Source organism: Didymosphaeria variabile (genome assembly GCF_027946475.1).
Source record: "Didymosphaeria variabile strain IMI 356815 chromosome Unknown scaffold_1, whole genome shotgun sequence".
Classification (NCBI taxonomy): domain Eukaryota; kingdom Fungi; phylum Ascomycota; class Dothideomycetes; order Pleosporales; family Didymosphaeriaceae; genus Didymosphaeria; species Didymosphaeria variabile.
The window spans coordinates 901,022-923,973 of NW_026611620.1; the positions used below are offsets into that span (position 1 = coordinate 901,022).

Below are 22,952 nucleotides of genomic sequence, written 5' to 3' on the forward strand. Positions count from 1 at the left end.
TCGTTCCCACGCCAAAGAAAACCCTCGTGCTCCCCGAGGCTAATAACGTAGCCTCTGCTATCGTCTATTTCCGAGCATACGCTGCTCAAGTGTACATGGGCTTTGATGCGACTAAAGATCTAGGCTTCAGCTTGTCCAGAGCGGAAGTCCTCACGAACTCTCCTCGAATCCGTCGAAACATTTTCTTCTATACATGTATCATTCTCCGCCTTCCGCTTCTTTCCTTCTGCTTCGAGTTCGGAACTGTGCTGGACACGATCGGAAACCGGTTCGGTCAACGCTGTCACATTCACTCCGTCGGCCAACGCTATGTCTCTAACTCCGGTCCACAGCGCTAAGATTTCTTTGTATGATTGATCACGCTCATTCAAAGCGTAGTTGAGCCTGTCCTGCAAAGCGGCTTTTTCTCGTTCCAGCTTCTCAATCGTTGCCGGCTGGGTCTCGTTCTGCTCCGACAGTTCCTTGATTCTTCCCCAGTGTTGATTCCTCATATCATTTTGAACGCGGATGGCTTCCTCCGCCTTCCGTTCCATCTTTTTTTGGAAGTGATACGTCAGTTGAATATTTTCGTTAGACTGTGCGTCCAGTTGCTTTTGAAACTCTTCGATCTTCGCTTCCGCTTCGTCTGCTCTCGCTTCTGCTGAGGCGGTCCGTTGCTTCTCCTCATCGATTTCCTTGTGTAGCGTCTTAAGAGTTTCTTGATGCGCCTCGTATTGTGCATCTCGCAATTCCCGAGTGTGACGATGTGCGCTAGCTAGTGCCTTCGTACATTCCAAGATGCCTTGACTTGCCAATTGTGCTTTCTCTGCGAGCTTACTCCCTTCTTTTGCACGACTCTCATATGCAGGGCCCAGTCTCTGTGGCTCCTGTGGCTCCTGTGGTGGCGCAGTGGTGGACGATGAGTGCAGCGGATGCTCTTCGGAAGTATACGCTGGCCTAGAATGAAAACTTCTAGACTCTGACTCTAGAGTGGTGAGAGGCGAGATAGGTGGACGCGGAGGTGGTGGTGGTGGTGTTTCAGGCGCAGGTCCAGGAGGCGGCGGCGGAACGCCTCCAAAAGATGCATTCGACGGTTGGCGAAGGCGTTGCATTTCAGGTAGAAGGACTCCAGGAGTCGCAACGGCAGAGTCATGTGGCGTTGGCATACCACCAGATTCGATGGGTTGAGAACATGGAGGGGCCGAACCAAAGGGTGGTGATACACAAGGACCGACTTGTGGAAGCGACGAAGTTGGCACAGATTCTGACTCTGTCGCCACATGTCTCCTCTTTTCTTTGTAGGTCTGCAGCTGATTCTGCGTAATTTCCGAGTCGAGACGCTTACTACCTGACAGCTTCGTTGAAGTAGAAGGGATACCGATAAAAAGCTAGATGCATCGACTGACGGCGACCGCCATCTAAAGCGTCTATGTAGTCGATGAGCACGTTCTTTTCGCGGATCATCAGCTGCATAAGATTGTCGTCAAACGCAGCGACTCCACCAGGCAGGGGTCTAACTCCATCATAGGATTTACCATCAACGAATGCCAGGTCTTGGGCTGAGGTTCGGGGCCAAGTTCCTGGATCTTCCACGCGGTAGTTTCGGTGAGTATGACGAAGACTCGCCTCTAGAGCCTTTGGATTCCAAGAGAAGGTTCCTGTGAACGGTCTCAAGTCACTCAGACGCAGGACACGAGATTGTCCGGGTGGTGCCATCTTCTTCACGCGTCGCTTCTTGGACCTGCGGGAACCAAAATTTCGCGAGGGACGCCTCTCATCAAACCGGTTGTGCCGATATGTCCCTTCTGCAGATGGTCGCATAGTGGTTGTGGGAGATACTCTTACCATTTGCTTTCAAACAAACAGCGGAAATCAGGCTCGATGTTGACAGCATCTGTCCGCCTTTGAAGCAAGCGACGGGCCGTGCAGTCGTGTCGGCCCTGTTGTCTCATCGCGCGTCTCCAGGGGACCAATCTTGTGAGTGTGCTTAGTGGGTACGGTGTCTGCAGATGCGTTCCAGCACCTCCAGCTCATGGCTCTAAAGATGGCCCCTTCGCTCTGTCGGCTAGCGACATCTCATCGTGGGGCGCACTGATGAGCTTGTGCGACGCATTCTGCAAGACGCCACAAGAGGGACAGTGGATGCATGCGGTGGGTTGTTATTGCTGATGCGTGATTCTCCTCTTGCTTCAAGACACTGTCACCCTACCGGTAATCATTGGTCGGTACATGCTTTTTCCACTCCACAATCTGGCCTGCGCACGAATGCAAGAGCCAGAGTAGAGGGTATCGATACTGCGTCGCGAAAGCACACGTACCATCCTCCGGGACCGTGCATACGTTTGTCCCCAGCTGCCTGCTTGCAGCCTCACCGCCGTCGAAACCGGAAAGGCGACGTTTAGATGCCTAGAAGCACGCGCAGCCGAGCAGAACGTGGCCACGGCGGCGACCCGCATCGCGAAAGGAACGGGGTTGGGCAGAGGCAAGGCGGTGAGATCGAGAGACACTGCTCAGTGACAGAATGATTCCCGGTCCTGGTTTGTGGTCCAGGAGTCTGCTGGCAAGCTACTGCACATCATCTCAAGATCTACAGGCACGAGCGGGGGCGCAGGAAATAGGATCGCTTCGCATCCTCAGCATGCACAGAGTAACCTCACAGGCATGTCGGATGCCGATGCAGAGCGACGAAACATGATTTGACAATTCATTGCTATTCAGCTCACTTCATCATCGAGCTAGCAAACGTGACGCCGGTCGCGACTTCATCGCTCACGGTGTGCGAGAACTAGCTCACCACCGGCATGCAATGACCGATAAACAAAATAACTCCAAAGAGACGCACAACCGCCCACCGGGGTATCAAAGAAGGAAACCAAGCGCCCTGTATCGCAAATGTAGCCACTGTCCGATCGAAATACGCAAACATGTAAAAGGTCCACCAATGCCTGTCTTGCTGGTGACATAGTGATATCAAGACAGGATATCCTGGTGAACTGCTGAACGAGTCTTGAGTAGTGCACCAAGCAACGTACTTTCTACGTCGGATAGTGGTACGACATCATCGAGCAATGCGGGCGGATGATAAAGAAAAGAGTCTCAAGACAAGGAGCCAGTTTGTTCGTCGGAACGATATAGATCAAAAAGATCGAAGCTAAGGTCGACACGGGTGTTATATTAACAGGTCGCGCTGATCGATGTTTTCTGTGGCATAGAGCATCAGTAAAAGCAAAAAGCGAAATAAGGTTGAACGTACCTAGGCCTTGGAAGCGCTGTGCTTAGGCGCCTTGTTGGTGGAAGACGGCTTGGTGATGGCTCCTTTCTTGGAGACGCGCGCAGAAGTCTTCTTCGGAGACTTGCCGTGACTGCCAGCGTCATACGGGTTATGGTTGCCAGCGTCATATGGGTTAGCGTCGGCCTCCAGCTGCGGCAGGAAGTCCAAGGGGGGAGCTTGGGTCTTGTCTTCGCTCTCCAACATGTCGTCGATAGTGTTGACGGCCGCTTCGATTTCGGCCCTGGAAGCGCTCTTCTTGGGCGTCTTCGTTGTGGAAGACGGCTTGGTGATAGCTCCCTTCTTAGAAACGCGCACAGAAGACTTCTTAGGAGACTTTCGGCGGTTGCTAGCGTCGTAAGGGTTACCGGCAGCGTCCAACTGCGGCAGGAACTCAATGGAGGGGACTTGGGTTGTATCTTCACTCTCCAGCATGTCGCGGATAGTGCTGACAGCCGCTTCGGCTTCGGCCTTGGTCTTATCTTCGCCAAGATAGTTGAGTTGTTCAATCTCACGGAGGACATTAACCGGAGCTTCGAAGTGTTTGCCCTTCTCGGTCGGCGCCACCATGGCCGCAGCCTCGCGCTCTGTCTTGCCCGCAGCAAGCTTCCGGGAGAAGGTGTTCAAGCGTTGTTCCTCGGACTTCTTGAGTGCGACGGTGTACTTCGTACCAGGAAATTGCGCCTCGACGATGTTGAATTGGCGCAGAATGAGGGTGATCTTGCGCGACTGCCACAACTTCTGGTTGTAGGTAGCTCGCTGGTAGTGCTTGCGGCAGAAGAGAGGCCAGTCAGCAATCAAACGTGTGCAGGCTTTGTTCCTACCGAAGTGATCAGAGATCACCTTTCGCGACAGGTCAATCGTGGTCTGGCCGGTGCGGCACTCCTCGAACTCGTCGTTCATGCACCTGAAAGTTCCTGCAGCCGTGCCATTTGTACCCGTACCATCTTTCGTCTTCGTATCGACATCTGTAGTCTTGGAAGCTCCGTTCGCGACCACATCTCCGTCACCGTTCGCGGGCGCATTTCCCGTAGATGGCACCGGCGAGGCTAAACCGGTCGGAGCCTTCTCCTCAAGTGCCTCCTTCAATGGAATATCCGAGGCCATCGTGTCGTCGGTAAGACCGCCCGGAGCGGCAGGCGCGATGGTGGGGGTGTACGGAATGGAGGCAGTGGGGATAGATGGCAGATCCTGTTGGCTCTTACCTTCAGGAGAATCTGGCGAGTTCAGGATATATGTGACGCTCATGGGAGCTGTGGGCTGCTGCAGACTGTCCGTAGTCGAATCCTCAATCACGAGAGCCGGGGCGGCCGCAAAAGGGGCGTTGGCTGCAACTTCGGCAGACATCGTGCGAGCTCGCTAGGTAAAGGGAGACGGGTGAGACTAAGTATGAGATGTCGGGGGAAAGCCGAAGGCAGAGGTCAACTTGTGTTATGTACAGCAGAAATATGAGGGAATCTCGAGGCAGGTGGGCCAACGAACTCTTTATATCTAGGCTACCGCTGCAGCAGAGCCTCCAGATGGCGCTAATTCGTGATTCACCGCGCCTTCGTTGGCAGGTGCGCTCTGGGCCGGTGAGTGCTGGCCGTTTGTAGGGCGTCTGACCGACTTGCGGTTGAGGTGAAGAGCGGAGTGTGCACAGGACCGCTTCTCTCCACGTCACGTCAAATGACGGTGGCCCGGACTGGTTGAGACTGGCGTGGATCTGTAGCTGCCTGCGCCTTTTCACCGATTGGGTGTCTTGAGGCCCATGGGAACATGACGAGAAGCCCAGATTCGCTGCCCGTGCCGCCAAGCCTGGAGTTTGCCGTGAAGCTTTGGAGCTCAGTCCAGCAAATGGCTCATTGTGCTACCTACACCTGCTACATGCTCAAATGACAGCATCCTTAGCGCCGCTATGATGCCCAACTCGAGAGCAGCCGCTGCGGGGAAGCTGGCTTGTTCCACCGGCAGTCGAGTGCACATACCTTTGCTCGTTGATTGCTCCATGACATGCCGTTCTGATGGTGCATCTTATGTTTGATCTTAACGGCTTGACGGCTCACCGTGACACTTGTCGCCCAAATGCTTATTGCTTGCCAATCGTCCATTGAATGCAGAGAGTCTTCGATACGTAATAGTGCCCGTATTGAAGGCCTGCCTGGACACGAACAGCACCTAAAGCTTCTGACGTGCTGTGCTGAGTTCCAAGCACGTCCACAGTGTGACTGAAGGATCGTGGCGCCTCAATCACTGCCTGATATGTGATCAAGCTTTACGATGACTTCGGCGGCCACAACAGCCGCCCCTCCATCCCACCCTCAACCATAATCCCCATCCCACTAACATGCCCACTCAACACCGGACTCGCCAGAACCGCAACCTGCCGGGCAACGTCTTCCGGCCGGCCAACTTTCCTCAGCGGCGTTGTCGCCAAAACCCGCTCAACGAAAGCCGTATCTTCCAGGGTATCCTCAGCCAGTGGCGTCACTACCCATCCTGGGTTGACGCTGTTCACACGTCCTTGAGGAGCGATATGCACAATTTCGTTTTTGAGAGTTAGCATAAAGCCCCCTTGGAGAGCAGACTTGGCAGATGCGTAGTCGCCGTGTCCTACAATTTGTTAGCCATCCATTCATTTTGCAAAGACATCCCAAAGATGTCAGAGAGATTTTCATACCCGCTTCACCATACCTCCCAGCAGTCGAGCCAATGAAAACAATGCTAGCCGCTTTCTTCACCTCCTCACTCGCACCCTTCAAAGCACGCAAATAAGCCCGACACAACAGGAATGGTCCCGTAAGGTCAACGGCCAACGTATTCTCCCACTGCTTCAAGTCCATATCAGCAATACTCTTGGCCTCCGCTGGCCAAATCCCATGATTAACAATAAGCACGTTCACCGGCCCACCATTCTTCTCCGTAGCTTCAGCAAGCAAGCGCTCAACCGAAGTCTCATCGCGCACGTCCGCTTGTAGTGACACAATATCCGGTATCTCGGATAGTGCTCCGATGCGAGAGTTGTAGTGAGCTGTGACCCTCGCGCCGAGCTGGCAGAAGACTCGGACTGTCTCGAGACCGATCCCACCGGCGGCGCCTGTGATGAGCACATGGGCTCCTTTCAGACCAAAGTCGAGGGACATTGTTGTTTTGTTTTGAATGTTGAGGACGAGGTTCCACGAATCTCCAGAGTCAAGCAATCATCAAATGGTTGCTCATTCGTGAGTAGGTAGATGATGTCCTCCGCGGCGGTACACGAAGCCCCAATGAACGAAACGAGCTAACCGCATTTGGATGGGCCTCACGCGGGCACGGCTGCCTTTACTCGTACGATATGGTGTCCCCAACCCCGTACTGAACGCCACCATAGGTAGAACCGCTCTACATGCCATATTTCTTAGCGAGCGTTTTGGCCTTCGCCATTCCACTCATCACATCGATATCAACACGCTCGGTTGACGCCCACCACAACTTCTTGATGGATGATGGGGATGATGGGAATTATGAGGCTTGGGTAGAGATGTTAAGGGAGGCGATGGATGGGAAAGTGGATGGGATGAAGGACGATGAGAGAGATGATGCGGAAGAGAGGGGCGAGGATTACGTGGAGAAAGAGACTGAGGGTAGCAAAGGGATAATGTGAAGTACAAAATACAGGCGTGAGCTGAGCAAGTCAGCTGCACATCAACGTAAGGTAATCTTGTTCCATAGTTCGGCTCAAAGGCTCAACTCGCTCGTACATCTGTCTGTCCACTACGGAGCGCTTCCATGGAGACAGTCCCGAATATCAATAACCGTGCCTCGATCATGCGCCTCGCTTCATGAAATTCGCTATAACACCAAATCAAACCAAAGCTAACCAATAACCATAATGCCCCCCGAAAACGTCATGCAAAATGGTCAAGTGTTGTCTACTTTGGAACGTCAAACCGCATGGGCCTTTGCCTGTTAAATGAAATTAATCATTCGTGGGAGGGCGCCACAATTAGTTGTTCGGGTTCAAGAAACCACGCAGCGCACTCTCGACCTGATGATCGTCAATTGGCGTGGCATTCTGAGGTTGGACTTGCTGCCCCCATCGACCCTGCTGAGCACCACCCCTGGGCGGCTCAAAATGACCGTTTTGACGTGCTGCTTGGCCCGAGATTTGACTACCCGCACTGCCATACACAGGCCTAGATGAAGGATACTGCTGAGGCGACCCGCTCGTGAGCTGGTATCCTCCTCCAGGCGTACGAGTACCCGGGACGTGCTGTCCCTGGCTCGGATTGTACCCCGCCAGTGGTGGTCGCCCCAGGTTTGTAGGCCCCATGTTCGAAGGGGGCATACCGCCAGCCTGCATCATCGCCTTCTCCTTATCCTTCTTCTTCTGTTGAACCAGCGTACCCTTCACGCCACGCAGGTACTTCATCGCTAGATCAACCAGCTCTTTCTTCTCGGGTGAGCTTTTGAGCGCAAACAGCATCTCGCGGACCTGGGTTTCGGACTTGATATGAGGACAAGTGCGGGCGATGCCGTAGTGTGCGAGGCCACAAAGACCACAATGCTCGACGCCGGCGACTTTGAGCTCGCAAGCACCCCGCGGATGTTGTTTGTGGCAGGCGGGACAGGTAATGAGAGAATACTGACTGTAGCCCGCCTCGTGCGGTGAGCGGATGGGCATCTGGACACGTGCGAAAGGTTTGACTGAAAGGAATGCATTAGCTTGCTTCAGCTCTGATCTTGACTCCGGCACGTCTTGCGTGAGATCCACAACTTCTGAACGGCGTGGTGGAGGGGCTTTAGTGACGGTAATTGTTCCGTATTTCTTCTCATCACGAAGAGGGTTGAGCTTTGGCATTCGGCGCGCACCGGTTTTGCCTTTCACAACTTTGCCAGGAGAGATCGGAGACAGCGTGATAGCAGGGAAAGACTTCTGATCTCTGGACTTGCTCTTGGACTTGGGAGTAGATCTTGGGGTAGACTTCAAAGAAATTCGGGACGCACCTGCGCTGTTCTGCTTGTACAGCGACTTGTTGACCGCAGCGCTGCCTGTACTTTGTCGGCGAGCGGTATCATCTCCCAGATTTGCCGCTTCAGCTTGAGCTTCCTCGGCGCCACTAAGTTGATCATCGGACTGTTCGTCTTCGGTATCAGCCTGGAAATCGGTATCTTCGTCAGAGCGATCTTTCTTCTTCTTCAACCGCTTGTCCAACTTGACAGGCTTGAGAGGCTTGACAGGCGAATCAAGAAGGCTCTCGTTGTCACTGCCTTCGGCCGCTTTCTTTGCCTGTTCATTTTCATAATTCACGGCCTGAATTTGGTCAGCCGAAATCCTTGTCGAAGTCTCAACGTGACTTACCATTCTAGCGCGCTTGCCTCGGCCCAAAGCCTCAGCACGTGCAAGCGCTTCAGCGGCCGCAAGTTCTCGACGCTCTTTGAGAATCTTGTCCCACACACCAGCGTCCGGAGGAGCGACCTCGTCGTCTGCTGTATCTAGATTTTCTTGGAGAGTACCTCGATCGTTTGCCCAAACGCGAGCAAAGCTGAATTGAGACTCAGCTGAATCGTCACTGCTTGTCTTGGTATTCTCGATTTGACTTCGATCCAGAAGTTTGTCGATAGACGCGTCGTCGTAACGGATGTCGTGGTCAGCATTGTCATCTTTGAACAGCTCTGCTGCTCCAAATTTCAAGATGGACTCTACATCCTTGTCGTCAATTTCTTCCTCGCCCAGCTGCTCAACTACCACGTGGTCGAGAGCCATCTTCTTCCGGCCCATTTGCACGATCTTCTCTTCGACACTAGTTCGTGTCATGAGCTGGAAACAAAGCACTTTGTTTTTTTGGCCGATTCGGTGCGCTCGGGAGATAGCCTGGAGATCTTGATGAGGGTTAAAATCGGGATCAAGGATAATGACGGTGTCCGCTGTTGCAAGATTGATACCGACACCACCAGCTCGTGTCGACAATAGGAAAGCGAAGAGGGACGAGTCAGGAGCATTGAACTGATCGATGCGTTTCTGCTTCTCTAGGGAGCCCATTGTGCCATCGAGACGTTGATAAGCCATCTGCATCCCGTCCATGAAGTCTTCGATGATGCTCAGCATGTCCAGAAATTGACTAAAGATAAGAACCCGATGGCCGCGTTCCTTGAGTTTCGGTAGAAGGAGCTCAAGAAGCTGAAGTTTGGCGGACGCCTCGACCAGATTGCGGTGCGACATTGCAGCAATGTCAGTACGTTCCTCTATATCGCGGCTATATACAAATGGATGACAGAGACACTTTCGAAGCTGCATGAGGATGTTGCTGAGATTCGCTCGTTCCTGGGTCTTCAAGTTGCCAGTAGTAAATAGAGCCTTCAAAAGTTCTGGGTTTCTTGCGAGGATTGATTTGTAAACATTCTTTTGCAGGACACTCATGGATATAGGCACGATGACTTGGCCCAGTGGAGGTAGGAACGTAAGGACCTGCGCTTTCGTTCGGCGAAGGATGTACGGCCGGATCAGCTCGTGCAATTCTCGGACAGCCTCCGCAGTCATCTCTTCATACTTCTCCTCGAGCTCCGCTGCATTGACACTATCGTCGAGGAATTGAAGGAGGTTGAACAATTCCCTGGCGTTGTTCTGAAGAGGTGTACCGGTCAGGAGCAGTCGAAATGGTGATCTAATTGTGGTAAGAGCCCCGTAGAGCTGGCTCTTGTCGTTCTTGAGCCGCTGCCCTTCATCAATGATGAGACCCGCCCAGCTAACGCTTTTGAAAATCCGTCTAGAGCTGTCATCGGTGGCCGTTTCATAGGACGTTACGACAATGTGTGCCCTAAGTTCTTTGGAGCCCTCAGGAAACATCTCGTACTTCTTTGCCATGTCGCGGGCAGCGGAAGAGCCAAAGTAGGTGACGACACGTAAGGACGGAACCCACTGCTTGATTTCTCGACGCCAATTGGCACAAGTAGAATTGGGAACGACAACCAGGAACGGGAAGCAGCTGTGCTCTTCTATGAGCGTAGCCATAAACGCAATGACTTGGATCGTCTTGCCGAGACCCATTTCGTCTGCAAGTATACCATTCTTCTGCATGAACCACTGGTAATAAAGCCAGTTTAGCCCTTGTAGCTGATACTTCATGAGTTCTCCGCCAACAAGGCTTTCCGGTTGCTTTTGTTTCTCCAATTTGGCAAATGAGTCGGGTGCTCCGACACGGGCCTTCTCTAGGCGGGCTTTGAGTGGACCTTGCTTCGGATAGCGAATGTATCGACCAGCGACCCAATCGTTGTAGGCTGTCACGAAGTCTAGCCATCGATCGCCGTCATTCGAGTTTGGGACTTTCTCCCACACAGCGTCCTCGTATCCGAGACCCTTGTACTTGATGAGAGCCTTGTCTACTTCTTTTATCCGCGCCTTATCGATTTCCTCGCTTCGGACTTCAACATAGCTGGTGTATTTGATATCGAGAACGATATCGATACGGAGGTATTCTTCTGGGATGGCATCCTCTGTCCGCATCTTGGGCCCCTCCTCCCGCTTGAAGAACGCCTTTCGCATAGCGGCGGCTGTGACACCCCAAGTCCAAGCGCCGGAGAACCATGTTGCGCGGAAATATGACTGGCTATCCCACTTGACCAGGTACTGTTTATCGTCCTCGTTCACTTCGTAGCAAGGAGTGCCTGGATTATAGGTTTCCACGTCTGATGGTCGCCAAGCAATGAGACCTCCGACTTTCTGCTCGATAGTGTCGTCGCACTCTTTGCACATCCAAGACTTGGAGTACTCAAGGAAGCGTTCGTCGGCAGTCTCCTCTTCGTCGTGTGTAAGATCCATAACATAAGGCGAAAGCGGTGGTAAGTGGTGGTAATGCCACGAGCGCGAGCAGCGTGTACAGCGAAACATGACATTGGAAGCATTGTTGATGAGGTTAGAAGGAACGTCAGTAACGGGATCAACTCCGTCATTCTCGTCTCGGTCTTTCTGTTCCTGCACCGTGGGTTTGCGACGGCGGAAGGGCTTACAGGCTGAACCAGGATGGCGACAATCTTGACACATGGAAAGATCCGGAGCTGTGGGGTCTTTCTTCTTGTATACGTTGATGCACCGTCGGCATTGTAGTACGTACTTATCGTCATCCACTTTTGTGACGAGATGCTCACGAGTAGCGCGGTTCCCAACGCAATTCTTGTGGTAAGCTAGAGAGCAACCTTGACAGTAAATGAGCGGCGCAACATTGGGCCCGTTGGAGCAGACTTCGCATCCTTCTACGTGACGAGACCTAAACAGATTGTTGCGAGGGAGAGTCTCGAATGTTTCCTTCGCGTTTACGATCTTCACTGTCGCCGCCTTGGGCTCGTCAGAATCTGATCTATAGATGTCGTTGATATCCGCTTCTTCCATGTTGTTCTGCGCGCGAGTAGCTCGACCAGACTGTCGTATACCAGTCCGAGGAATCTTCTCCGGTTTTGGTGCCTTGGAAGGGCGTCCACGTTTTCGCTTTTGTGATGCGAGATCTGATAGTAAGATATCGATGCTGGAGTCGTCGTCATCTTCGTCTTCGTCGTCATCGTCCTCGTCCTCGTCCTCGCTGTATACTCGCGCAGGCGCATGGCCCCGACTAGAGCGGCGTGTCGGTCCTGAGACCAATTTTCGCCTACGGCGACGCTTCGTGGTAGTTGCATCGCTCTCACTCGAAGAGTCGCGGGTGGTGCTTCGGCGTGTGGCCCTGCTACTCCTGCCGTTACCCCTCAAACCACTGAGTCGCTTCTGGCGGGGTTTCCGCGAGGAGACCTCTTCATCAGAAGATAAATCGAGGCCTTCAACACTAATGAAGCCTTCGTTCTTAGTCTTCGTGACCTTGCTACGCAACCGTGTGTCGCGCATGTCCTCGTTTGCGCTTTCCGAACTCGCGACTCCGTCGTCGTTTTGTTGAAAGGTCTGGAAAGCTTCCGCACCGTTGTCGAGGGCTAGTAGTTCGTCGAAAGTGACCTAAGAGTATGCTGTTAGCTCAGTCATTGAGGTAAAAGAACGATTTGTTGGAACTAGTAAAGGCGCAAGCACCTTTACCTAGCTGGCAGCTGCAATTTGGTAACAAGAGTCGGACTCGACTCACCTGCTTGTGTCTACCATCTATGAATTCCACATCGTACATGAGTTCTCCCCTCTTTTCGAATTCCCGTTGAACGCGCTCGACGGCTGCTTCACCGTCATAATAGATATATTCGTCGCGGTCGTGCACTGGTGGCACCCGAACAGCTAGGAGCCTCTGCGGTGCTCCTTCCGCGCGCTGGCTGACCACCTCTTCATCTGGAAAGTCGCGATCATTTATCTGCGAGCGCGCCTTCCGCCCGCGAGCTTCACCGTTTGCGCCTTTCTTGAAAGACGCCATCAGCTCAAGACCGTCCTCGTCGCTTGCTATCGATGCTATGTCGGCCATATTGGGTCCATGGAGCGCCTTTGCGCGCGGGCAAGATGTAGGGTGAGGTTCAAGAGTTGTTGCGGTGGTCTCAACGGCGGTATGGTCGGCGGTGGGTTAATGCAAGTTTGTCGGAACCTTGGAATCGTAGGAAATAGTTCTATGGACAGACAGTGGGGCGGATGTCCTCTGCGCGTGTGTTCCCCTGCTCCGCTACGAGAGTGATTCGTAGGAAGTTGAAAGCTGGAGGGCCGAGGTCGCCTCCAATCGGCGTGAAGCATGAACGCGCGACGCGTGCCCTGAACGGTCCGTGCACCAAAAAGTTCGCGATAATTACCAGTCGCACGCTAGGATATACAAACGTCACAATTGAGACCTCACATTCATCTTGTCATGCTGCAGTCCGGCTTCCTCCGCCCCACGATCCTCCGAATACCGCGAATTGCGTGCCGCGGAACGCGCAGTGAGGGAAGGAACAAGTCGATTACCGCCGCTATCGAGCGAGGCAGGACTTCCGGCGACCGAGAGCTTGATTACGTTGGACGAAGTGAGAGACAGGGAGCCAGGCCACCCCTGCGTGGAGGGGAGAGGCACTTGAGAGTACGTGCGCCTCACTCCGCAAGAGCAGAAAGAGCCCCGTACCGGCATTCGACGAACAGCCTGCGCCCATTCGAGTCGGCCTTCCCTAAGGACTACCAAAGAGGATATGACCAGATAAACCAAGGAAGTAGATCGGCTCGTATTGAATCGCTTCCTTACAGCACAGCGGCATCTGAGTTCATATACGGATATTCAAGTGTGTTGGCTGCCATCAAGACAAACCGGCGGAGACTCCACAAGCTATACATACATAGACGAGGCGTCTTACATGCAGGAATAGATGCGCTTGTGGCAAGAGCAAAAGTTACTAAGGTCAGGGTAATAGAAGTCGACGACGAATACTTGCAAGCGTTCGACAAAGCGAGCAGTGGCAGACCACACAATGTAGGCAATCTATGCATTCCAAGATTACAAGCCGCATGTACTAATTGCTCAGGGCTTCATTCTCGAGGCATCGCCTCTTCCCGTACCGCCTCTGAAAGCACTACTGTCGCCAGATATCAGGAATGGGCGATTCGAAGTAACACTAGACAGCCAAAGTAAAGAGGATCTCGAGGTTAACGGCATACAATCAGTGTACGCGTATAAATCCGCCGGATGGAGACACCCTCTAGTCCTATACGTGGACGGCGTGCTCGACGAAGGCAACCTCGGCGCCATCGCTCGCTCAGCATATTTCCTCGGTGTCGACGCCATCGTCACTCCTACGCGCCAGAGCGCACCATGGAGCCACATCGCGCTCAAAGCCTCGGCTGGCGCAGCTGAAGCTATACCCATCTTCAAGGTCAATCAGGCTACCGACTTCCTCGGGCAGAGTGCGCGTGCCGGATGGAGGATATATGCCAGTGACGCCGTTCCTCCTGCGCAACTTCCAGCTCTTCAAGGAGCATCATCCGGCAAACAATATACTCCTCCTACCAGCGAAGTGATAATTACACAAGCTCGGAGTGCGAAACGTTTGCCCGTGGAGCATTGCCCCGTCGAGAGTCATCCCACAATCCTGATGATGGGCGCTGAAGGAACGGGGCTGCGGACGAGTCTGCTAAACTTGGCGCATTTCAAAGTTGGCATTCGGCACGGACGAGATGTTGACGAGATAGGCGTCGACAGTCTCAACGTCAGCGTAGCAGCGTCTCTACTTTGTTACGAGATGTTGCAAAGACCGAAACCACGGACGCGCGACAACGTGCTCTTCTAGACGAGGCGCTTGCCTTGTACCATATGTACTGTACTCCACGTAGAACCTCTTGTACGATATTCCTGAAGACTGAATCACGGCAACACGGCATATACCCCCAGTTAGACCCTGCGGAAATAGAATCTGCAGGATAATGAAGTTTCTCCCTTGTCTGCTGTGCAGGCCGGGATTGGTCGATCCTTATCTACCTCCGCATCTCGTATCCAAGCACATCATCCTCTGCCAATCTATCGCCGACCCAACGTCCAACCACAAACACTCGCGTGACACCAACCATACAATTTGCCTGCTGCACATCGATTTATCGTGCGTCCCCCGCCCTTCGCCTGCATTACGCTCCGAAGGCTCTTGCGTACAACATGCGGGGGCGAGCACAGATGCCTTTGCGGTCCGATGGCAGTTCCTTACATCAGTGCACACCGCCAGATGGACATTTGATAGATCGCCATGATCCGCCTCAGAAAAGGCACGTCACGCGCGACAATTACGACGGCGTCGGCCGATGGCAGGAGAATTATGGATCGCCCCCACGTGTTCGGAGGCTTGGTGGGAAGGTCGCAGGCCAGGTGTGGCTGGCGTCTGATGCCGCCATGGGAAACGTGAAAGCCGATGCTGGCGGAAAGTGCCAATAACTCGACGCACGCCCGCGACACCCCGCTTCTTGTACTCCCTCTGCTTTGAGTGATCATTCGATCGCGTCTGAGCTGTTCTATGTGTTGGGCCTGTGCCGCTGGGTTGATGCTGGGTGCGTCGGAGAAGGGCGCTAACAATGGTAATACTTGCATCAGCATCTGCCTTAACATCGAGACTTGACAAGACTTGACATCGAGACTCGACATCTTCATCAAAACCTCGAGTCGCAAGATGAGGCTGTAGAGACGAGGCTGGCTAGCATCTCAGCTTTGGGTCAAGCTTCGACGTGAGGGAATTCTGCGCGATACCCGCTATCGATGCGGAGGAGGGTGTAGGCAGTGAGCGGTGTACGGATCGAACTCGGTTTAGTGTAGCGCTCGGACGCCACCAAAGTGTGGGTGGGTCAATCCACGATCGTCATCGTCTGATCCTCATGTTGCAAGCGAGGAAAGCAACAAGGTGCGGCCACAACGGTCACGCAAGCCTGCCAGCCTTTGTCGGTGCCTTCCCTCCATCCCGACATGCCCTGCGACCACCTTCGCCAGAGATAAACGCGCATATACCTAGCTGCATCTCCTCAACGCGCGCTTCTCCACTACCCTGGTCAAAGGCCAAGCACACATCCCGCGGCCATAGCAACAGATCTGCGAGGCTTTCACACGCCTAGGCTCTGCCTTCACACCACCACGGTCGTCCGATCTTTCCGGCGGCAACAACCTAGCTTCGAAACCTCCTGCATCACCACCGCTTCACTGCGCGTGTTACTCTGTGCGCATCTTCATCATGACGCGAAGAATAGTCTACAGCGTCGGCCTTTGGCTCACGCTTGCCAGTAAGTGAGAGCTTTGCTATTCATGGTGGCAATCACTGAGACGCGCAGGTACGGCAATGACCATCGCCAGCATCTACATGCCGCGATGGATCAGCTTCGATCCGGTGAGTATCACTGCCCCGTTGTCGCAGTCTCAAGGATTTTCATAACCGCCGCCAGAATAATGACGGGCGCAAAATGTCCTACGGTCTCCACAGCCGCTACTCGAACGTCCCCAACGAGCCCGAATACGAACAATTTCCTAGCAGACAATACTGCAGGACGGACGAGACTTTCTGTAACATGTGGAGAACTGTTGGCTTCTTCATTTCTTTCGACGTAGCCGTCGAGCTGTGCACGCTAGTCTCCTTCGTCGTGATTATAGCGGGCGGAGTGCAGCGAAGGGCCGCTGGATGGCAGATTGTCAGCGCACTGCTACTGTTCTGTGCTTTTGTACAGTGCGTCGGCATGTCTATTGTGGTATGTCTACCTCTCGCTGTCGCCTCGCAATTCACCTCCTCCACCCTACAAAAACAGACCACAAGACACACGCTAACACATACAGGCCTACATCTTCGACCACCACGATCGCTTCTCCCTCCCAGGCCACTACCTTGACGCATCCTGGTCTCTCTGCACCGCCTCGTGGGTGACACTCTTCCTGACCAGTCTGGGCGTGGTAGCCTCGGCGCTGTACCTCCCACCCGAAGGCGACTACGAGCTGATTCCCGACGAAAACCTCGAAATCGTTCAAGACGACCAGTAGGCGAGCCAGCTCCCTATCTTCTTTTGAATGTCCGTTTAATGGAGCGTAGACTGTACAATCGCATTGGCGCGTGGAACGACGGATTCCACCGCAACAGTGGCGAGGGATACCAGCAGTACCATGATACGGGCTCTATACGTTCGCAGTCGGTTCGATCGGAAGCGCGGTAGACTGAGGACGATAGATGATGATACGACGAATGAGGGGCTGATATGGAATATAATGGGTTGCTGGCGCAGCTACGGCCGCGTAACCCGCTCGTTGAAGTATCACGTCATCGATTCTAAACTACCTTGAAATTCAGCGATTTACGCGAATTGTAGGATTGCGAGGTAATTTGAAACCGATAGTGCGGTATTACGACGAGCAGGTTGCGTGGCTGGGCCGAGCATTTTCCGGTGTGCTTGGAGTTACTGTTTCCTAATGGTTTTTGCGTTGGGCATTACTCTTTGCATTGCTATTTTGCGAAGATACCCCTCTACCCAGGTGGTTGGGATCCTGCTTTTCGCGCTGCGTGTTCTTGGTGTAAAGCGTTCACGTTTCGAGCCTTCAAGCAATACATGATGCGATTCATCTCTCCTCAGCTGTGTCAAGCTTTCGATATGTCGGGCGCATTTCATGTTGAACTTCCGCAATCCCATGTCAAGATATAACTCACCTGGGCAGCTCATCCTCAACTCTTAGAACTCGCTCATCACGGATACTGCGTCGCCGTTGTAACTGCAAATATCGTCATCCCCAACGCATCCATCTCGCCCACCCATTTCTGAACTCTCGCTCCATCTTTCTCCCCCGTCCTCGGCCAGAGCTCGTTCAGCCTCAGCCCGCCTCCCTCCCACTCCGCAACATGCACATCTTGCTCCCAGGTCAGTATCTGTCTCGTACGTAGGAATATAGTACTTCGCCCATGTCTCCACCACGAAGAATAGAAACCTTCGCCAAGATAGAAGCAATGCTGTGTACAAGAAAGACTCACCGTACAACCTCCGCCACTTCCCCTCCTCATCCGTACGCCACAGCTTCTCGCTGCATGGCGCCGGAAGGTCCGCTAATTCATCGCCCATGATACAAGGAACGTGCGAGAAGAAATTCACAATGTCGTCGAGCATGTACATCGCGAAGAGAGCACGGCGTTTAGCTTCGGCAAGGGCCCAAGCAGCCCAGGATGGATGATCGGAAGGGTCAACAAGACCAGTGACGGCGATGGTGTGCGCAAAGTCTTGCAGGTTGAGCATAACATCCTGAGGGACCACGGGCTCACCCGCCGGATCGAGCAGAAGCGTGACGTACATGATGTACGCCTGGAAAGCTGCTAGCAGTTCCCACTGCCCATACTTCTCTTTCTCTGCGAACAACCTCTCCATCTCTCTGAGCGACGTGTCTTTCACCAAGGCTCCTCCACCTTCTCTCTGCCCCTCCCACATTCGAGCGATGCTGACACAGTTCGCAAGCGCTGAGGGCAGCTTTCCGTCTACCAACTGCAGGTCGTGGATAATGGGAGGCAAATCGCCCTTGCATAACGATTGCGGATACGCTTTCAAGATGCTGTGAATAAAGACTGCAGTACCGCGAGGCAGGTCTTTGGACTGTTGGTTAGGGCGCGGGACCCAGCCTTCGAGCCAGCGGTCGCGGACGCGGGAGGCATCGACAGTACACAAAAGATGAATGTTGTCATCGCATTGGGTAGAAAGGGGTGGATTGGTTGGTGCGGGTTGAGGCGTGGGTTGCGGTGTTGTGAAGAGATTAGTAGGGTTTGAGAAGACGGCAGTGGGGTCCGAGGTGTGTGGTGTCGTAGACGATGCAACCGCGTTATATGATGGACCTGTATCGATGTTGAAAGCAGAAACAGGAGTGACTCTTGGTTGCGGATGCGGCTCTTCGCTTGCTGCGCCGGAGAAGTCGCATCGCAGCAACCTTCGTGCCTGCTCAACATGAAAAAGGTTAGCAATGACCTCCTAGACGACTTATTCGATGGTCGATAAACAGGTGGTGGCAGTGATTTGATTGCGATAAGGCAGTTCCTCATCATTTCACTGTAGTGTAGGGTTTTGTTGCAAGAATAGGCTATACGTACGCATCGCGAACACACCGGTCTCTTGTGGTCACATCGAACCTTGGCCTCAGAACATTGCAGACACGCTTTCCTTCGGGGCGGCGTGTTCGTGATAGTGTGCAGCCATAATGAGCCGAAGTCTGTCTCTTCCTGACGTTTCCGTTTTGACGGCATTCGTGGACGGTGGAGTGGACTAGCCTCGATGTAAGATGAACAGTCATGTGGAGACGCGTTCTAGCGCGGCTGAATGCAGATGTCGCTGCATGATTGGGCAGCTCTAAGAATCACATACCAGCAGAAGCCAACGGATCAATACAAATTTTTGAGAAAAGGGTATTTGACTTCCTCAATTACCCAAGAAATATATCCAAATGCCGCTATATGCACAGCGAAATGCAATCGCATACCCAACCATAAAATGCTTATCCATGCCCATTCAAATCCCCAAAGCAGACCCAATCTCCAAGAGAGGGTATCTTAAGTTACGATATCCAAACCTTATGCAATCCGAAAAAATCAAGAACACATTACATCATAAGCAATCCCGAAACCGCCGCCGCAACAGCCACACCAACAACGTTGGGCAGGAACTTGCCAACACCGCTCTTCACATTAACCTCCTGGAAGACCATGTCAGGCCAGTACGGCGCAGGCGTGTTCTCCGCGCGCGTGCCGTTCCAACAGTATTTGTCGAAGCACTGCTGGCACGCTTGAGGCACGTCAGTGTTTGTGCGGTTCAGCGACCGCGAGATGATTGCGCAGCCAACGCAGGTAGTCCAGTCTTCGTATCCTGAGCGGGTGTTGTTGCCCATGGTAGCGACATCATATCCGTTCTGAATCATGGCGTCGCGCTCGCTGTTGTTGAAGGAGAGCTTTGCGAAGGTGGACACGTTGGACAAGAACACGTAGGGGGAGTTGGGGAGGTATACGATGAGGGGGGATACGCCGCGGCCGGTTAGGTTTCCGGAATCGCAACCGAAGAAGGTTGGGCGGTTATTTAGGCCGAGATTGACGAAGGTGTTTTGATCGGGGATGTAGGGGAAGGCGGTGCTGTTCTGGATGCTAGCGTTGCTGGTACGCTCGTATGTTGCGACGAGAGACGTGCCGTTGGGCCAGTTCTGCGCGGAGTCCGTGGGGTCGACGGTATCGGCGGATGAGTCGATAGCGAAAATAACGTCTACATCGCGGTGCGGCTGAATGAGCGGGTTCAGCGGGATGTTCTGCAGATCCTCACCGCCGTCGACGAGTGTAAGTCTGTTGGTGTCTGCGCTGGGGTTGGTACGGTTATTGTAGCCTTGGAAGGGGTTGGGAGTGTAGTCCGCAATATCATTGTCGTTGTCGCCGAGTGAGCCTAGAATGCTCTTCAAGGCGCTCTTGATTAGGTCCGGGGCTCCGCTATCATCGTTGAATTGTAAGATGATTTGATTAAAAAGCGATGAGCTAGTACCCATGACGAAACCACCATTGTCAAATCCCCGGATACACTTTTGATTTTCTGGAACCTCACCATTGGTGAAGTTAGAACCAATGTACTTTAGGGGAGCAAAGCCATATAGAGTCGGATCGAAGCTGCCCATCTCGAAGGGGTTGAACTCAATGTTCGTGGAGTTTAGCGAGATCACGGCTTGTCCGGGGGCGCGCTCGAGCGCAATGAGGATGGGAAATGGCGCGTCCGCATTCTTGAAGTCAGGGTCGTCCTGAATTGATGACCACGTGTATCCGGGACCTCCATCGCTGGCATTGACGAACTGAAACGATAGAGCTCGAGCCCAGTAGTCAGTGAGCGAAGTATCGAAGCCTCCAGCGGCATCCGCCTTGTCGGTGACTGTATCTACAAGGTTGCTGTAGTATTGAGCGCTGTTCAATATCTGAATGCCTCCTTCTTTCGGACCTGTTCATCATAAGTTCCAGGTATTCGTAACCATTGATCGCTTCCACGCACCTTCCAAAATTGAGTTTCCTAACTGCCATATATCACCATCCTCGTTTTGGTCGATGATGTTTTGTACAGAGGTGAAGTTGTTCATGTAAATACTTCCTACAAGCCAACCACCACCCGAAAGGCCGGCAATGTAGGTGGATGCCTGCAGCAGTCCACCGAGCTGGCTTGCGCTATTTGTTGCATTAGGGGTCCGGTTGTCGAATGCTGCAAGTGCACCAGCACCGTTTAACATAGCACGGTAACCACCTCCAGAGAAAGCAATACCAATGTTGGGCAGATTCGTAGTGTTGTCGCGATTGTCGTCGATGTACTTTCCAGCATCGAAACCATCGATGTTAATTCTGGTCAACAATTCGCGCATGGGATCCACAGTCTTAGGTCGCCTTGTATTCAACCAATCTGATTCACTTTTTGATAGTGCATCCGCCTTCCGAATGCTGGGCCGAGTCGACGGGCAGTCGACCTCTCCTGGTGCGTAGCCATTTGGCGCTTGATTCGTAGCTCTTTTGTAAACTTCGACTGCACTGGATGCTGCGTTCGCTTCAATTTGCTCAACTTCTCTTCGGCCAACCGAGGATGCTATTTCCAACTGTGAGCACGGATCAGGGGCAAGGGTGGGTAACGTTGGCTTACCACTCCCCAGTGACGCGAGGACGGACGCGGCGAACAATGAGTACTTCATCTGCCAAACCTAGACGATGTCTGGTATGGAAAGAAGCTCGCAAAGTAATAGAAAGGTAGGATTATGGTAAGGATGTCAAACCAAAATTGCGGAGATTCGGTGTTGTTAAATCATTTCCTAGTTTTGTCGGAAGGCCGGAAGGGTCAACATGCGGCTGTGTTTCGCGCGGCGCGGACTAAACCAACCAGTGACCTCATTCCAGGCTAGGCGAAGTGGGCTTGGGCGTGGCTCATCCCCTGCAGCCGTCAGCGCTTTGCCTTATTTTTAGTGGGTTTCGCCCCATTGGACGCCGTGGTGTCGCGTGGCCTTGTTGTTGTCGATGAATAACATCGCAGAGTTGTGCTGATGATACCATAGTAGTCGTACGATGGCTCCTCAGCTGTAAAAGTCACCGCCATTCTGGCAATGGTCGCTGCTGTATAGACTGCACCTCTGTACACCCCAGCCCTCGAAGATTGGACTGTCAGCCAGGCGCAAATCACAACTACGCAGGAAGATTGAACGACTCGGGCTGAACGGTATGTAGCTCGCCTGATTAGGCCGTCGATCTCCCTTCCCGGACTTTTGTTCGAAACGAACGGCATGCAGGCGAGCCCCCACAAAAGTGAAGGCAAAGAGTCAATGAACATGGCAGACGCCGTTGTGTTCCCGGACGGTCGGTCATCCAATGCCGTTGTAGATCACCCGTAATATTGGACCTCGTACGTGCCGTTTCCGCGTATTCGGTCGAGTGAGCATTGCCACGTTCAAAACTTCATCTGTTGAGGATACGCGCAATCGTGGAGGAGAGGAACTCGCTGGATTCCGAGGGTTCCGCGCAAAGAGGACGTATGACGTCGTGGTTCAAGGTTGCCATCAATGCGCGCTAGCGTCGCGTCGCTGCCAGGAACCCGATGCCATTCCACTCTAAACCGACGTCGTGAAAACGTAGAAAATCTTCGTGAAGCGCAGTTTGTCAAGTGAGTGTTTTGTTGAACTGAGACATGAGGCTGAGATGCTGCAGCGGCGTAGTAGCGGCATAGTTGACAGAGCCTCGATAGTCAACACATTGACAATGTAGGAAGAGGGCGGCGAAGACTCCTCATGCACTCATGCACTAGCAGTCCTAGCTTGCAGTACTCGTCGAGAACCAACTTGTCATCTTAGCGTGATCGTGAGGGAGAGCCTCAATCGGCTACTATCTGCTCCCGTCCCGTGAATTCTCGGCCTGCGGAGATGGTTCCGTATGACAAGCGCTGTGTCAAGCTCAACGCTGACGGCTGTTTGAAACTTCGTACATCTTCAAGCAGAGCAGTACCGTGGCTATCACAAATAATCTCCTGTCTGTATATTGCTCTCGTATGGGAGTGGCTTGGTCTGACGGGCGAACTGCATGACAGGCAAACTCGCACATCGTACAAGCGGCAAGCTCGGACCGGTTTCAAAACAGCCTTGTGCTACCGGAGTAATATTGAAGCGGTTCTGTAGATTTGGAAACATACTGAAGGGATCGATCGAGCATGCTAGATGTGTAAGATTTGGTCGTTGCATACAGTTGGCGTGTGGCGCGAAATTGAGTTCCAGGCTCCACGTTCACGGGCAGGAGGAGCGACGTGCCTTCCTCCAGACGGCTCATTATGCAACATCGACACAACATGGTGTATATCCAGAAGGCAAGGGGT

The 22,952-nt window shown here is 53.1% G+C and overlaps 8 protein-coding genes across 8 annotated transcripts; 2 read left to right on the forward strand and 6 right to left on the reverse strand.

Moving 5' to 3' along the window:
• Positions 1-119: 119 nt before the first annotated feature.
• On the reverse strand, positions 120-1,397 carry N0V89_000269 (uncharacterized protein; the record flags this gene model as incomplete). Its single annotated transcript, XM_056209093.1, has 2 exons — positions 120-1,367; positions 1,392-1,397. 2 exons carry the CDS (start codon positions 1,395-1,397, stop codon positions 120-122), a joined length of 1,254 nt encoding a protein of 417 aa, XP_056075915.1.
• Positions 1,398-3,232: 1,835 nt separating this feature from the next.
• Positions 3,233-4,594, reverse strand: N0V89_000270 (uncharacterized protein; the record flags this gene model as incomplete). The annotated part of the gene is made up of 1 exon (XM_056209094.1): positions 3,233-4,594. The coding sequence occupies one exon, from the start codon at positions 4,592-4,594 to the stop codon at positions 3,233-3,235; it is 1,362 nt and encodes a 453-aa protein (XP_056075916.1).
• A 907-nt stretch (positions 4,595-5,501) lies between these two features.
• N0V89_000271 (uncharacterized protein) lies at positions 5,502-6,369 on the reverse strand (the record flags this gene model as incomplete). The annotated part of the gene is made up of 2 exons (XM_056209095.1): positions 5,502-5,839; positions 5,907-6,369. The coding sequence occupies 2 exons, from the start codon at positions 6,367-6,369 to the stop codon at positions 5,502-5,504; spliced, it is 801 nt and encodes a 266-aa protein (XP_056075917.1).
• Positions 6,370-7,211: 842 nt separating this feature from the next.
• Positions 7,212-12,627, reverse strand: N0V89_000272 (uncharacterized protein; the record flags this gene model as incomplete). Its single annotated transcript, XM_056209096.1, has 2 exons — positions 7,212-12,179; positions 12,304-12,627. The coding sequence occupies 2 exons, from the start codon at positions 12,625-12,627 to the stop codon at positions 7,212-7,214; spliced, it is 5,292 nt and encodes a 1,763-aa protein (XP_056075918.1).
• A 1,085-nt stretch (positions 12,628-13,712) lies between these two features.
• N0V89_000273 (uncharacterized protein) lies at positions 13,713-14,404 on the forward strand (the record flags this gene model as incomplete). Its single annotated transcript, XM_056209097.1, has 2 exons — positions 13,713-13,726; positions 13,747-14,404. The coding sequence occupies 2 exons, from the start codon at positions 13,713-13,715 to the stop codon at positions 14,402-14,404; spliced, it is 672 nt and encodes a 223-aa protein (XP_056075919.1).
• Positions 14,405-15,925: 1,521 nt separating this feature from the next.
• On the forward strand, positions 15,926-16,614 carry N0V89_000274 (uncharacterized protein; the record flags this gene model as incomplete). The annotated part of the gene is made up of 3 exons (XM_056209098.1): positions 15,926-15,973; positions 16,308-16,328; positions 16,414-16,614. 3 exons carry the CDS (start codon positions 15,926-15,928, stop codon positions 16,612-16,614), a joined length of 270 nt encoding a protein of 89 aa, XP_056075920.1.
• A 680-nt stretch (positions 16,615-17,294) lies between these two features.
• On the reverse strand, positions 17,295-18,692 carry N0V89_000275 (uncharacterized protein; the record flags this gene model as incomplete). The annotated part of the gene is made up of 2 exons (XM_056209099.1): positions 17,295-18,499; positions 18,689-18,692. The coding sequence occupies 2 exons, from the start codon at positions 18,690-18,692 to the stop codon at positions 17,295-17,297; spliced, it is 1,209 nt and encodes a 402-aa protein (XP_056075921.1).
• Positions 18,693-19,194: 502 nt separating this feature from the next.
• Positions 19,195-21,291, reverse strand: PLB1 (Lysophospholipase 1; the record flags this gene model as incomplete). The annotated part of the gene is made up of 3 exons (XM_056209100.1): positions 19,195-20,558; positions 20,610-21,188; positions 21,243-21,291. The coding sequence occupies 3 exons, from the start codon at positions 21,289-21,291 to the stop codon at positions 19,195-19,197; spliced, it is 1,992 nt and encodes a 663-aa protein (XP_056075922.1).
• Between the last annotated feature and the right edge of the window lie 1,661 nt (positions 21,292-22,952).